Raw genomic sequence first — 15051 nt, forward strand, 5'->3', positions numbered from 1 at the left:
CAAATGTTCACATTTGAGAAACTGTTTTGTTTTTCATTTTGACCCTCAAAATTGTACCAGGTATTTTGTCAATCAACGATTCAGTCAAATAAGTAGGCCTATTTTAAAGCAGCAACACTTTAATATGACAAGTCACAACAAAACAACACAGAATAATAAAATTAAAGGATATTTACAACCGTTTTTAAATTATTATTTTATTAGTAGACCTTTGCAGATGGTAGTAACTGAAATACTTTTTAAAATAGCAAGAATCATCTCCACCCCTGCTATATACAACAATAACATGCTGTTTACATATTAATCCATTACCAATGATTATCATATGGTATTTATATCCCTTACAGAGCAATATAGCCTGCACAATGGGTACTCTTGCTTTTATACGTTAAAGGTATGTTTATGATCGTATTTTATCGCTTTTACCAAGTGCAGTCATGAAAACTCCTTCCACCACTGTAATCGTGGAAATGTATTACAATATTCCTGCGATTTTCCAGCAGGGAAAGTGAAATGACACCGTGCGACTAGACGGAAAGCTGTCCGGTGTTCTGAATGATCAACGCATCAGTACACGATTGGCCAGCTTCAGGACAGATGTCGTGAACGAGCCAATGAGCTGCCTCTTCGGTGACGCGCTGACCAATCAGGTGCCCGTTCTCAGCTCTCTGTGTAACGAGAATGGGCGTTTGAGGGTGGGGTGACTCAGCCGGAAAACAGCTTCTCTTTTTTTTTTAACACCTTGTAAACCTGCGGAGCGGAGTTCACTGGTGAGTCCCATTTGCTTTTACTGAAAAATACTAGTTTGTAATTTGATAAGAAACGTGCAGCATGAGGTCTACATGCAAAAAAATGCGCCTGTTGACGTGTTTCTCTCCGCCGGCTCGTACGGTGATGTTACCCTGGGTCAGGGCATATGTCGGCTGTCACATTTCTGACAAAGTGTAGGCAGGAGGGAAATTAGCCTACTGTACTGTAACTTGGCAGTTGGCGAAACAAAAGCCTTTACAGACACTGCAAGTGTTGTCGAGCTTGGTAAAACACAATTTATTTCTCGCTTTGTCATTTTTTTCAGTCATTGCTTCTCATTAAACTGTCACTTCTGACCACGAAGCTCAGTTAGCTTCATTCACCGCAGCTAACGTAACTGCTCCGTAACTGATTTGCTTTTAAACAAAAAACAAACAAAAACAGCTTAACTGCCTCAACGTCTCTCACCGCAACCCTAAAAACGACATTTAAATCTTTCTCATAACGGTGGCCACACAGTAGAAAGAGCCGGGGTGACCACACCTCTCCTTGGTTTTGTTCTTCTTCTAAATCTTAGGTGCAGATTTGCCCTTTTTTCAATTGGCAAATGAAAACTTTATATTGTCATATGTTGTACTGTAGCTGAAACAAAGACTTGAAAGGTACCAAGATAGGATGTAACAGATCCGTGCTCTCTCCTCACTGGTCCTGGCCTCCACTGCTCTTATACTGCATGTGGTTCCCCTGAATGTGAATGTACAGGAGCTTGACTCTTTGTGTCAGTAACATTTTTTCCACCATTAATGGTACCTGTCCAACCTGCAACTCAAGATAATCTGTTTGACCTCTTTGCTATTTTATGAATGCCCAGGGTTTGATATGCAGGGTGGAGAAACCACCCCTCACCCACCCACCCACCCACTTGATTGTCCAATTCAAGTGAGTGAGACCATGTAGTGAGATATGAATGAAGAAACGACAAGCACAGCTTATGCCTTTCCTCTAATGGAATGAACCTAAGCATTAACAAGACTGTAAATCCACTGAATCACCCACATCGACAGCAAGCGACAAGAAAAGCCCAAACAAAGCAGCCCTTTGCTACATTAGCTGGCCTGGTTGCTCTGTTTCTTTGGCTCCCATCCACTTTCAGTGATTGCTGAATTTTGAGCCTGTACCAGTGGTTACTGAGTTTGATAATGACTAATAGGCCACATACTGGAGCAGTGTGTGCTGTAAAAATTTAAAAATACCTTCAAAGCTGTGATGTGCTTTAAAAAAAATGGCAACATCATCTCCAGACAGCAAACTGAGAGAAGCCAGTGTCTCTTCTGAGGACATTGCTCCCGAGGCAGCCATTGTTACTGTAATAAACCCGTCCCTTATCCGACTCAAAATCTGTCTATACACTACAACAGAAAATTCTCCAAATGTACATCTTTGGGCTTCATGCACTCAGTTCACTTGACTTGACACAGTCTGGCTGATATAGGAGTCGTCATTTCACTGATACCTATGCACATATTGGGCTATTGCAGTTCTTAAAGCCAAATATTCAGCTAAACAGTCCTGAACACTGTAAGTTTGTGTCCAGATAAACATTAACGCAGCATTAATAAAAACATAGCACGGTCGTCCAACTAAAAAAAGGTGAACTCTTCTCAACTTTTGCTGCAGTGCAGTACAACATCATCTAGCAACACACTGCGTTTGCCAATTACACACGTGCACCCTCGTGGCAGATTAATTTCCAGAGTTGCAGATCCTATCATTCACTATTGTACCGCTGCCATTGTGTAGTTTTTTGGGCAGGTTTAAGGTGTATGAAACGAAACACAAATTTGTATTTGATAGTTTTTCTGTCATTCTTGAAACAACAAATGTCCAACAACACAGGCTGTTACATGTTTCATAGTGTTAGTTCAGTAACATACTGACAGGTAGCCGCTTTAAATCACCTATTCCTTTTCAAAATGTTAACAGGATGCTCAAACTTTTGTGCTGCTTTTCTTCAAATGTAACTTCAGATATGTCTTCTTTTTTGAGCGCCACAGAGGAGAATCCCTCTCCAGGTGAAGGTGTGAGCAGTCATCGGTCCAGAGGGGATGTGTCCCTCTTGTTGTGGCCTTACATTTACTTGCATAACTCATAGTCTTTAGAGTGTGAACATGATTTGAAACAGGCCATGCATGCTGCACCCCTGGTCACACTTTAAGCCCCTTCAGATTGGAAAGTGGCAAGTTAATTTCACTGACAACTTGCAATGGCACACTAATGTCATCAAGCACAGATTTTCCCATTTTCCTGTTGCCACTGAAGTTTGACCATATCATACCTCTGTTGCTTGCCACCTGATGCCTAGAGGACCCCTGTGTGTGCAGTTGTGTGATTGTGATGAGACCAATATGCTGCAGTTATCACTTTCCGGTCTGATGGGGCCTTTAGCGTTGCTGTAGTGGCAATGTAGTACTGCATGCTTTTCGTTCTTAGTGCAGTTTGGCCATAATGAGATTAGTACTTGGTTGTGCCTTGTGTTTGGCTTTGCAGGAATTTATGTTAAGATTAAAGAGTACTTTTAACCCAGTAGACTAAGGGGACGATACCAAATACATTTCCCTCTAGATAAAATACAAGCCACTAGTGCTGAACACTTTGCATGTAGTCCACTGCCTTGATTTATTTCTAATGTGTCAGAGATATTTCAAAAATACTAGAGAGATTAGTAAGGGTGAATTGCTGCTTTCACAGTCAAAGGTGCAATCTGAGGAACATACTGTACATCCGCTTTGCTCACATGTGACTTATGAAAGCTCCAGTGTGACTGATTAAAGTTGAATAAACGAAACAGATGGTGTAAATTACGGCCACTATTTCACGGTGAAACACTGTTGGAATTTGGAGTATGTGTTGTAACATCTAAAGGGCAAGGTTTTACCAGAAGGTCTGCATCATTCAACAGAAGGTAACTTTGTCAAGCTTTGGCTATGGATAAGGAGTCAAGCTAGATACCCCTGATAGGCAAATCACAGGTTTCACATGTTATAAAAAACTTGTATTAGAAGACTGAATTCAGAGTGGAGGTCAATATTATTGTATTAGATTGATCAGATTTCATTTACATTCATCGTCACTTGATTTATTGGAGATGAGCTTTAAAAAACTTTGTGTTTTGACTTTGGATGTAAAATGTTCCTAAACTGTAGCTGGGAAATATAAACTTTGGCCTCATGGTGGCACTAGAGGTTTAGCTAGAGTCAAAGTGAACACAGAGAATAAGTATGGTCACTGTGTGACATCCTTTGGCTCATTTTAAAACCAGAAACTGAGAAAAATTGAAAACATACTTCATTATTTTGAAAGATATAATAATTGCTGGTAGTGCAACTGGAGCTAGAAGTGTCCATAGGATGTTTGGAAAGAAAAAGCCTCCAGAAGATCATCCCTATAACCGTTTTTGTCTTATGATAAGGAGCACAAAAAGAAACAATAAACAAACATGTCAATATAGTATCTTTTTTGAGTCATTGTCTTACGAAAAATCCCAGAGGAAACACTGCTGACACATGAAAAAGTTTAAGCATTTCTGACTAAAATCTGAGTTATCTGAGTTGCCTTTTGGACTGAAAGATGTTAGATGGATTGTCACATTGATCTTAAGATCTATACCTGTCACTATCTATAAACAGGGGGCACCACCAAACATACCTTTTGCCTTTTAATTAAAGCAGCAATACAACAAGAAAATAATTCAGACAGAAAAAGAAAAAAATCAAGGCAGCAAAACAGTATTACATAGTAGAAATGTCTAATTTTTTCCCTAAGCTTTTGCATAATGTAACTTAACTTAATTGGTGGTTTTTGAGGCCATATGAATGGCTGGATACACTTGCATAAAATTCCTGTACAATACATTGTAGCTGTGTTGTATTAGCTGGTGTTAGAGTCCAGTGCTGTTTACATCATGTGGCATCAGTGGGTTTTTCATCCTGCCTGATAAATACTGGGCCCTGCTGGTTCACCTATGGCAGCCTCTTATCCTTGATTACTAACCATGTGCATATCAAGTCGCACCGAGCTGGCCTTGCTTCCTGACTCACACAGACATACCATATTAGGGCTGTAATGATGATACTGTCAGTGTAGTTGTGTCAGTCTCATATAGTAGTTGTGTCGAATTTAATACAGTGAGTTCTGCATGGAACAAGGAGGTGTTCTGTGTCCCATTGTGAGTTGTTGCCCAGCAACGTACCACTCACACACTCGAAGGAGCAGTGTAAAAACAACAGATGTGGCAGCACAAACAGGAGATAGCTTAGCAACCACAGGTCTGTGTTGTTTAGCTTTTAAACACATCACAATCAAACTGAGATCTTTGTATACAGTGCATTGTTACACCCCAAATGGACATCTGCAAATGTAAGGCAAGATGATCAACTTATTATACTGAAATCTTATTGGCCACCATTTTAGTTATCAAGCAAAATGTAACTGTTTCCAGCTTCTCAAATGTGAATATTTGCTGGACTTTTATGGTAGCATATCAATATTTTTGCAGTTGGAACAATACAAAAGATTTGAACATGATATCCTGGGGTCTTGGTAATTCCCATTTTCCTAACAAAAAACTGCAGATACAACCCCTATTCTCATGATTGATTAATCTAAAAATATTTTCTTGATTAATTTCCAGTCTTTAATATGGTGATAAACAGGGGGGAAAAAACCCTCACAATTTCCAAAAGCGCAGTTAAAAATTGTTGTTATGACTAACAGCAACAGTCCGAAACACAAAGATATTCAGTTTACTGTCTCTGTTTCTGCCTCAGTTTGAGTGTCTGGAAACAGAAAGTAGTTTGGCATTTTTGCTTGGAAATTTCGTGAAACAATTCAACAACCAACAAAGTTCACTTCTGATCAACAAATTATTGCAGATATTCAATTATTAGTCTGAAACCCCAAAGATATGCAGTCATCTATAAGTGACTTATAAAATAGGAGTGGTGGTAGTAGTGGCTAGTAGTAGCAGTGTTTACATAAGAAAAGCAGGATCAGTGAATTTGTGCAATCCATAAATCAATCATCATTGATTAGCAAATTGTTGCAGCACTAGTTCCCTAAAATGCTTATATAAGCTTACAGTTGCATTGATGTGTTTGGCTAAGTTGCATGAATAGTAGAATAGCAGTATAACCAGCATATACAGTATAAGGCATAATTATTTATTAATGCATTACAATTGAGTAATACTGTATTGTCATTAGTTTTCTGTCTGTTTTTGAGCATTTGGGGTTAAGGTCAAAATATTTCACCTTGGATTGTGGAACGTTGTTTTTTCACCATTTCTTTTTAGTTCTTACAACAACCGGCAGATAAATCAGTAATGACCACCGTAGTCACAACCCAACTTACCTAAATTGTACTGTTCAAATGTTTATTTGCTGACTTCTAGTGCATTGTTGGCATTGATTCATGTGGTTAGTAATCATAACAGCATTATATAACACCATCTTTTTCATGAGCACCACTTTTATCTGTCAGGATCTGCCTGCTTTTCTTCTTTTTAGCCACATCTGGTGGGTGTTGTAGTGCTAAGGAACTGATTGATTATCATCTAAGGATTTGAGGGTGAAACTGGGTGGGCTGCATTTTCCTTTTGATCAAATTCATCCTCTCTCATTTGATTGGGTTTTTTACTCTCCCTCTCCTAAGCATCTGATGAGTGGCTTGTGCACAATCTCTAAAAAGTTGATCTGCATGTCAAAGCAAAAAAAAAAAAAAAGGCACTCGCCCATTGATCTGACCGGTGATGATGCTTTTTTAGCACATCAAGTGATCAATGTAATTTTGGTGTACTGAAATAGCCCACCATAAGGAACAGGCAGCCAGCCCCAGCAGTCACGTGGTGCAGGGTGCAGCGACGTCACCAGGGCAGAGATTTGTGAAGAATAAGCAGACAGAGGGAAAGAGCCCCGGAGGTGCAGCACTTTCTTAGCAATTGCATCGTTCCTCTTGTTTTTTTCCCCCGGCCAGACAGAGAACAGAGTATCTGTTCAACATTTTAGAGACCCAAATGCCCGGTCCCACCCAAGCCCTTTCCCCAAATGGAGAGAATAACAACGACATCGTCCCGGACAACGGAACCAACATCATTCCTTACAGGAAAAATACAGTGCGGGGAGAGCGCGCCTACAGGTAAATCGGTGTAATGCCGCATTTGATTTCATGTTAGAAAACCCCAGATAATGATTTAAAAAGAAAAGAAATACAGACATTGGTGCTGACAGAAACCTGCATTCTGGCCTCCCCCTGCTCCTCGACGTCTGTCTGTCGGTCCCGACTCCCATCCACTGTTTCTTCCCCCCTCCTGTTGTCTCCCGGTCTCCTGTCATGTTAGCCTCGGAGAGACTATGGCGTAAATCGCTCTCGAGTTAGCGCAATAAAACGCTCCTCTCTGCGGGTGTGTATGGGCGCACCGCGCGGCTGCCGGTAGCGGTGTATGGTTGTCATGGGTTGTGCATTATGCGGAGATTTTTTTTCTTTTTTTTTTTTTGGAGTAGCGGATTGAAGCGGTGCGGCTTGTCAAATGACAGGAGGACACAGACACAGCCGCCCCTGCTGCTCCTGCTCCTGCTCCTGCTTACTACTAGAATATTCCCATCGTGACATGACACTTCTCAGCTACCTAATACCTCACCATATCACCGCCGGTGTGTGTTTTGGATGGGGTGTTTCATTGTGTATAACCTCTCATTAGTTGCCACACAAGCCTGGTTCCCTCCCTCCTTCCCTCTCTCCCTCCTTCCCTCTCCCTCTCTCTCTCTCTCTGTATGGATCCAGGCAGCAGCCCAGCCCTGGTGGCTATCCCTGCCCCGGCTAACAAAGCATGCTAACAGGAGCAGCAGCACATACATACATCCGTTTTGTTGACATGGGATCCTCTGGCCCAGTTTCCTTCCTCCCTTCTCAGAGAGTCCGTCAGTCAGCCGAGGCTTTTTTTTTTGGTCCTGCAGTGCTGCTGGAGCCCAACTTTAACGGGGGAGGGTTATTATTATCCTGCGTACCCGGTGTGTGTGCTAGTGGATGGTGATGGCGACGATGATTTAGCATGATTTAATACCATATTAGTCGCTGCCATGATCCAATAAGAGGGGTGTTTTAATGCAGCTGTCCTGCTGTTGCCTATCATTGAAGTTAGCTGAAATGATCAGGCTGCAGTTTTTAGTTTTTTGGGGAGAGCATTTGAGGATGACTCTACTTCATTTTACATCCAGCTGTCAGGTTATTAGGTCCACTTCCTCCCCCTTACCTTCATGGCAGCTGTAATGTCCAGTGTTTGTTGTAACTCTTTCAGAGGGGTGTTAATTCAATTGTCATTTTGGGGGATGCCGGACTGTATTGTGTGCATCACACTAAGGGCGCATCAAACAATCTGATTGGTTGATCTGTATGAATCAGAATCATAGTGGCTTTTATTGCCAAGTAGTTAGTTATGACCCACAAGCAATCTGACAAGATGTAAAGTTCAAAGAACAAGTAGAAGCGATCAAGTACAAAAATACAATAACATTTAAATAAGATAAGACAATCTGAAGAGAAACATAATAGATATGTACACAATGTGTTATAAGAGGAAAAATATTAAATTGTCCAGTTTAAATGAATGAAATGATTCTTCTGTTATCAAAATAGGCTAGTTGTTGTTATTTGAGCAATTAAGTAGCTAATGATTGCAGCTTTAAATTATCCAGAGAGCTGTTTCTGTCTCTGGTCATAGAGTGCTGAAATTGAAGAGAGCAGTTGTCTCTGGTGGTCAAAATAATAGAAATATCTGTCTCTATAACACAGTACAGTTCAGCTGCACAACAAATTATAACCTTCATGACGGGAGAATATATTGTATGACTATTGTATTAGATTGCATTAGTTCCGGTTAGGTGCACCTTATATCCTGGGAACTGTTAATATACAGAATCTGTAATTTGTATTGTCAAAACAATTACCCATAGTTACAAGGACAGAGACTGTTTTGCCCTTTGCAGCTAAAAGAGAGTTTGCAATTGGTGAATTGTGTAATTTTCTCAGCATGATCAATGAAAATGATGTCAATCAATGAAAATTGGTCCAACTCTATTGTAGTAGCTAGCTGCTCAGGATTATCCGTCTACACACTTAATGTAACAGTAGCAGACGCAATTATAAGCGTTGTTTCAGTGTTATGTTTCCGTCTCTTTAACCTAGACTTTAAGTATTCTAGTTTGATCTCCCTGATATATTTTCTGGCTAATTGTAAGCTTTGAGTACATAGACCTTAATATCTCCAGTGCAAGTGGGGCAGGTGCTCTGGGACCCCAAAAGCCACAGTTTTGCAAGCTGATGAAATTGCACACTGTCGTGGACAGCTTTCCCATTCAAGCGAATCAAAAAGTTTAATTTGAAAATACTTTTTCCCTCTAAATTATTACAGATATTAAATGTATGTAGGATTTTTTTTTCCTGAGAAAAATGTTGCCACTTTCGCATTGATCAATGCCTGATTCAATCTAGTATGGGTCCAAAACTTTAGAGTTGAAAAAGAAATTGTGTTCTTGGTGCCTTGACTATGCCATTATTTGCCTAATGAGTGACAGTGTGTGCACTCTGAGGGGATGGGACACATTCTCAGTGCAGAGGGTGGATACTGGGGGGGTCAAATGTTTGTAGAGAGGCTCTCACTGCACTTTTGCCCCTGGTGTTTCAGTCTGTCATCAGTCCATCATGACACATCCTTGCCGTGTGGCTTCCAATTGCCGAGCACTTTATTCAAGCGATGTGATTTGCTAGTTGTTTTGAATAACAATCATTGCCGTCAGTCCATGCAAAGTAGCTACAGTTACTGGATGTGCCAAGCATAACTGTTGCAACCAGTCCCTTGAGTGGATACAGCTACATGCTACATGCTACATGCTCCTGCTTTGCTTTTGTTTCTGAGCGTTACTGTTTTTCTGTTGCAGTTGGGGGATGGCGGTCAACGTATATTCTACCTCAATAACCCAGGAGACTATGAGCAGGCATGACATTACTGCCTGGGTTAACGATATCCTCTGCCTAAACTATACGAAAGTGGAGCAGCTCTCCTCAGGTGAGAACAAAATGAAAACCTTTTCTCTCCCTTCATTTTATCCACTCGCCTCTCTTTGTGTTGCATGTGTCAAAGTGGCAGTATGAGATGAGAAATATGTTGCGGAGATTACATCTTCTGGGTTCAAATCATTTTCTGTTTAAGATGGCACAGCAACTTGTGGAAACATGCTCACCTCTCCCTGGCAGGGAGTTGTCTATAAATAAACTTGTAGCCTGCTGTGCTCTCCCACTGTGACCAAGTAATCCAATTTCAATCAGTCTGCCTACACAAAGAGATTTACACACTCATGCTGGTTTAGGTGTAGGCTTCTTTTTTAATGTAGATTACTTCCTCTGTGCTCTCCAGCCAGATTCATATAACTTTTATCCGATAGCATCCAGGTTTTTCCAAATGAATTTAGTTTAACTAGGCTTCGGTTAATATTAGCCATGCTACCGAGAGCATGCATTAATAGTTTTCTTTTTAAGGTAACAAGGCCAGTAATCTGGACACAGTAAAGGCTCCCAGGCTCTTTGTTATTCCAGGGGATTTCTGTCTGGCTGAGACAGGCAGACATGATAAATCTCAGCCTATAGCCAGAGAATTTGCTATAATTTCCAGCAAGGGCTTAAATACTCAACTAACATTGCATTACATCTACTTAGGAGCTGCCTATTGCCAGTTCATGGATCTGCTCTTCCCTGGCTGCATCAGTCTTAAGAAGGTCAAGTTTCAAGCTAAATTGGAGCATGAGTACATTCATAATTTCAAACTGCTGCAAGCATCCTTCAAAAGAATGAATGTAGATAAGGTGAGTGTCTCTCTGCTTTTTCCTCTTTTTCCAGTTAGCTTCAATTTTATTTTTATAAGTTACTACTGTTCCACACTGGATTTAATTCTTTATTTTTATTTTGTCTGCTTTTGACCCTCATGCTTGACTCAGATTATTCCTGTGGAGAAACTGGTCAAAGGCAGATTTCAAGACAATCTTGATTTCATCCAGTGGTTTAAGAAGTTCTTTGATGCCAATTACGACGGTAAAGAATATGACCCGGTTGCAGCCAGACAGGGTCAGGACGCAATCCCCCCACCTGACCCCGGTGAGCAGATCTTCAACCTGCCAAAGAAGTCCCACCATGCAGCCAGCTCCCCCACTGCAGGTAAGCTTCAGGTTTACAGATGATTCCTGATGAGTTGGTGCAGCGGAAGGTCAACTCTTAACCATTAGAAATCTGAAATCTAATAAGTGCCAGACTCACTCTTTCACAGGAAATGATACAGAGTCGCTGTGTTGTAAGTTTTTGCTTCAGGGAGTTGGTGAAGCGTTCATCCATCCCCGAGTACCGGTACTAAACTTTTAATTTGCTTGTAGGAGCATCAAGGTCGACCGCTACAACCCCCAAGTCCTCAACACCAACATCCCGACCCTCGTCAGCCAAAAAGATCCCTGCAACAGCACCTCCTGCCAAGGGGGAGAAAGAACTGGAAGCACAGGTCACACATCTTACTGAACAGGTATGCTTTTGTTTATCGACTTATATATATTTTATCTCTGTGAAGCCAACAACAAAAGTATTTTCTCCACTTGGCTCATGTGGAGCGTTGCCTGCTTCCAACACTGTCTGTGGTCATGGTCATGATTGAATTGCACTGACGCCCGCTGTGAGTCGTGATTAGAGGGATGGTGTGCTTTCATAGAAGAGACTGAATGAGTGTGGGTGAATTATGGATATAATTTTGTAAACTTCCCCTCCCTGTTTAGGAATTAAGCTCACTCAGATGGTGTCTAAACATAAATTGGGAAATACGTTACAGCCAGCTTTTTCATCATTATAAGTAACTTCAGAGTAACTACAACTTTTTATGTGTTTTTATGAGATCAATGACATGTCTGATCTAAATGAGTGTGTCCCCACCTTAAAAGCTACATTAGACAGCACACCTGATGCAACAAGTAACAGCTGTATTGTTAATATGCTTTGTGTTTCCTGTGGCTGTTTGTCCTGTTAAAGTTAAACTGTGGAAGAACTTGAAAGCAAATATACTGTATACTTGTCAAAAAATAGAGCGTCGGCACTTTTTGTGTTGCATGATAATTGCTTGAAAAAAAAAAGGTTTATGCCAGGCTAGGTAATTAGGATTTAACACAATGTGAAACACTGTTACATAACCATCCACAAGTTTAGAATATGTTGCAGTCGAAAGTATTTTATTAATCTTATTTGGGTTTATCAAGAAATAACATCTACAACTAAAATCATACACAACAGCAAATAAGCGAATGTAATCATGCCCATTCTAGCCTGTCACTCCTCAAATCAGACACGTAATAATTAGCAACAAAGCAATTACACATTAAGAGGAAGAAAAGCTAGTCCGACTCCTGAATGAGTCAAGCTGGAGCCCTTAGCCCCAGTACTGGCTCCACAGTCAGAGCTGGCAAAACGAGCAGTAGTGAGACTGACAGAGCTGGTAAATACTTAAAGACATGGTTTCTTCAGTGGAGTTAATTCTGGGAGGTCGCTTTCACCTGGACGCAACATACTACTCTGCGCTATCTCACGTGTGGGCGGTGCCTGTGTGTTTATAAACATGGGGAGGGCCAACGGTTTAACAGGGTTTCAACAGGGAGGGACTGACATGCACGTGTGCGTGGGCCAGAGACCAAAACAAAGAGAAGAGAGACTCAGTTTATATCACATACACAGGGGGTGTGACTTCAGTCTCTGCTAATTACTCCATTACTCCATCAAGTATTTACATAGAAAACAATTGTTTGTTGCTATTATTAAAAAACCTTGTATGTATTATATTATAAAACCTTATGGTATAAAACAGAACTTCTACAGAAGTAGCAGTCTATATAGTCAGTTAATGAACTTACAGCATTACTTTGGACTACTGTAGTATTTACGTATGATTTTGTATGATTTGGTAGTTCTGTAATGTTTTAATCTCATTTCTGATAATTCTAATTTAACATGTAACTGTTTGTTTGTGTGAATCACTCATGACTTTAAATCAAAGCCTGCATGTTTGTTGTTTGCAGACTGTCCAATTGATCTTGTGATAGCTCATCTCTTACCCTCTTACCAAAGTCAATGCAGCATTGTGTCGTTTGATTTTGAAGCTAAAAATAACCTTATGAATCTCAATCTTATATTTTGTAGGTGAACACATTAAAGTTGGCACTGGAAGGGGTGGAGAAGGAGAGGGACTACTACTTCAGCAAGCTGCGAGAGGTGGAGCTGCTGTGCCAGGAACAGGGTGAAGAAAATGCCCCGTTTGTCGATCGGTTAATGGAGGTCCTTTACGCTTCAGATGATCAGGTCAGTCTGTGACCCTAGTCCGGTACGAGCAGGAATTAGAACAGCTCGAGGCTGTGTTTTTTTCCCAGACTTAGACACATTTTTGCAGCAGTTTTCACCAATGAAATGTGTGAGTGCTATTTGTCCTGGTGGTAAAATCATGTGGAAATTATTGTGTGGTTGGAAGAGATAAGAACACAGTCTTTGTGTGAAATCACATGTTTGCCTCAAACTATACTGAGTGACTCTCCCCCATTTTTAGGAAAGAGCGGAGCTGGGTGATGGTGATGGACAAGAAGTGGACCAGCAAGCCCATGAGGAGGCACCAGATGATCAGCAGGAAGAGCAGGATGAATACTGACTGCCATCATCCCTCACTGCAGTTACACCCCTCTTTTTAATATGTGAGAACTGTCAAAGGATTTTTAATTTTTCCTCATGGTTTATTCTTTTGTTTTCTCCAAGACTGAGCACATGAAGCAACCTCCTGAATAGAAGCACCATCACAGTTTTATTTTTTTGTATCCCTCTGCTCACTGTTCGATGTTTTTTGTGACTTTTGGTGAACTGCTGTGGCAGGTTTGTGGTGACGACCTCCACCAGCAGACAAGCTCAGACCATCACAGAAGTTTCCAAGGACTGTGTGGGTGGAAAAGTCAATTCAAATCCTACAGTAGATGTGATGAAATGCTGAAGTTTAGACGGGTATCTGTTACCTGTCAGTGCAAGTGTTAACTTCCCAGCTTCTGTCCTTTTCATTTTACTTTGTTTTTATTTTGCATATCAACAATATTAATCACAAGAATGCAATAAGAAAAGCCCTCAAAGGGCTCGTAGTAGCTCTTATTTAACCTCCTTCCATATGTTGCACTGACATTTGACTCTGTATTGGACAATCTGTCCATAGACCCTCACCATATTTATTGTTGTAAAGCCTTAGGAATAGTGCAAGATGAGTTGCATCCTCGTGAAGGACGATACAGTTGAATTGTGAATAAAATGTAGTATAATGCCAACTTATGACCGTTTTAACAGCTATCCTCACAAATTCCACAGTTTCAGATAATAAGTGTGCTCCACAGTGTGTCATTCACACCATACAAAGTTGTTTGGTATTAGAATTTTCTTGGTATGCCATAAACATAGGGAAGGAAAGGAAAACATTATTGTGAACTAGTCTTACTATATTGCAGCATTATAAGTTTTCAACTCCAGCGGGAAATTGCGGTCTGTTCAAATTTCAGCTGTTCGTTTCAGAGTTCGTTTTTTTTTAAACCACAGGTCTTAGGGAGATGAGTCAGTTCACTGAGTAATTTGCCATGCTATATTCCAGTAAGTACATTATATACCCTTTCTTAATATTGCATTTACTAATATTGAACTGGGCAGTGCACCATAATGCTTTAGTCATATATTATTGTGTAAATGAAAAGGAATGTAAAACTTGTACTGTCAATAATTAATGAATGGTAAATGTTTTTTTTCATGTCCCACTCATTATGCATTCCCCAAAAACAACGTGTTGCATGTTTGCATTTTATTTGTGAATAACTTGACCTGCTTTTTACATATTTAATAAAAAAAAACAAGTATGTTAAGTGAGCTTTTGTATGTTTAACCTGCTATTTGAAAGATGTTGAGATTCGGATGGATTTGCTGTAATAAAATTACGTTTTGAGTCCATGGGAGGGTTGTCATATTACTCCAGAGCGAGTCAGGTTTATAAGTGCTTTTACTAATCAGTGATCTGTGTCTTAAGGTGGAGCTTTGATGGTGTTTTTTATTTGGTTAGATGGTTCCTCCGATGACAGCATACAGTTTCAGTAAAGATGAGAAGAGTTGATTATTTAACAAAACTGTTGACAAGTTGGTCCATACAAGCCGACAGTGTTG

At 40.4% G+C, this 15051-nt stretch overlaps 1 protein-coding gene across 3 annotated transcripts; it reads left to right on the forward strand.

Annotated features, from left to right (window-relative positions):
• The first annotated feature begins 628 nt into the window (after positions 1–628).
• On the forward strand, positions 629–14841 carry mapre2 (microtubule-associated protein, RP/EB family, member 2). Of its 3 annotated transcripts, XM_085805585.1 has the most exons (8): positions 747–770; positions 6781–6942; positions 9741–9868; positions 10516–10661; positions 10794–11010; positions 11223–11365; positions 13021–13179; positions 13421–14841. In XM_085805585.1, exons 2-8 carry the CDS (start codon positions 6821–6823, stop codon positions 13517–13519), a joined length of 1014 nt encoding a protein of 337 aa, XP_085661711.1. In that variant the 5' UTR covers positions 747–770; positions 6781–6820; the 3' UTR covers positions 13520–14841. The 3 variants fall into 3 exon arrangements, with proteins under 3 accessions (XP_085661712.1, XP_085661711.1, XP_085661710.1); XM_085805586.1 differs by lacking the exon at positions 6781–6942 and having other exon boundaries at positions 629–770; XM_085805584.1 differs by lacking the exon at positions 747–770 and having other exon boundaries at positions 6676–6942.
• Positions 14842–15051: the final 210 nt, after the last annotated feature.

The sequence above is a fragment of the Trachurus japonicus genome, chromosome 17 (genome assembly GCF_045865225.1).
Source record: "Trachurus japonicus isolate A0001 chromosome 17, Traja_1.0".
NCBI lineage: Eukaryota > Metazoa > Chordata > Actinopteri > Carangiformes > Carangidae > Trachurus > Trachurus japonicus.

Bases quoted from the DNA above. Each gene is read 5' to 3' on its own strand.
- mapre2 (XM_085805585.1), top strand. From the start codon at position 6,821: ATGCCCGGTCCCACCCAAGCCCTTTCCCCAAATGGAGAGAATAACAAC. The intron at 11,366-13,020 runs GTATGCTTTTGT...TATATTTTGTAG, and splicing joins TCACACATCTTACTGAACAG to GTGAACACATTAAAGTTGGC. The intron at 13,180-13,420 runs GTCAGTCTGTGA...CCCCATTTTTAG, and splicing joins TTTACGCTTCAGATGATCAG to GAAAGAGCGGAGCTGGGTGA.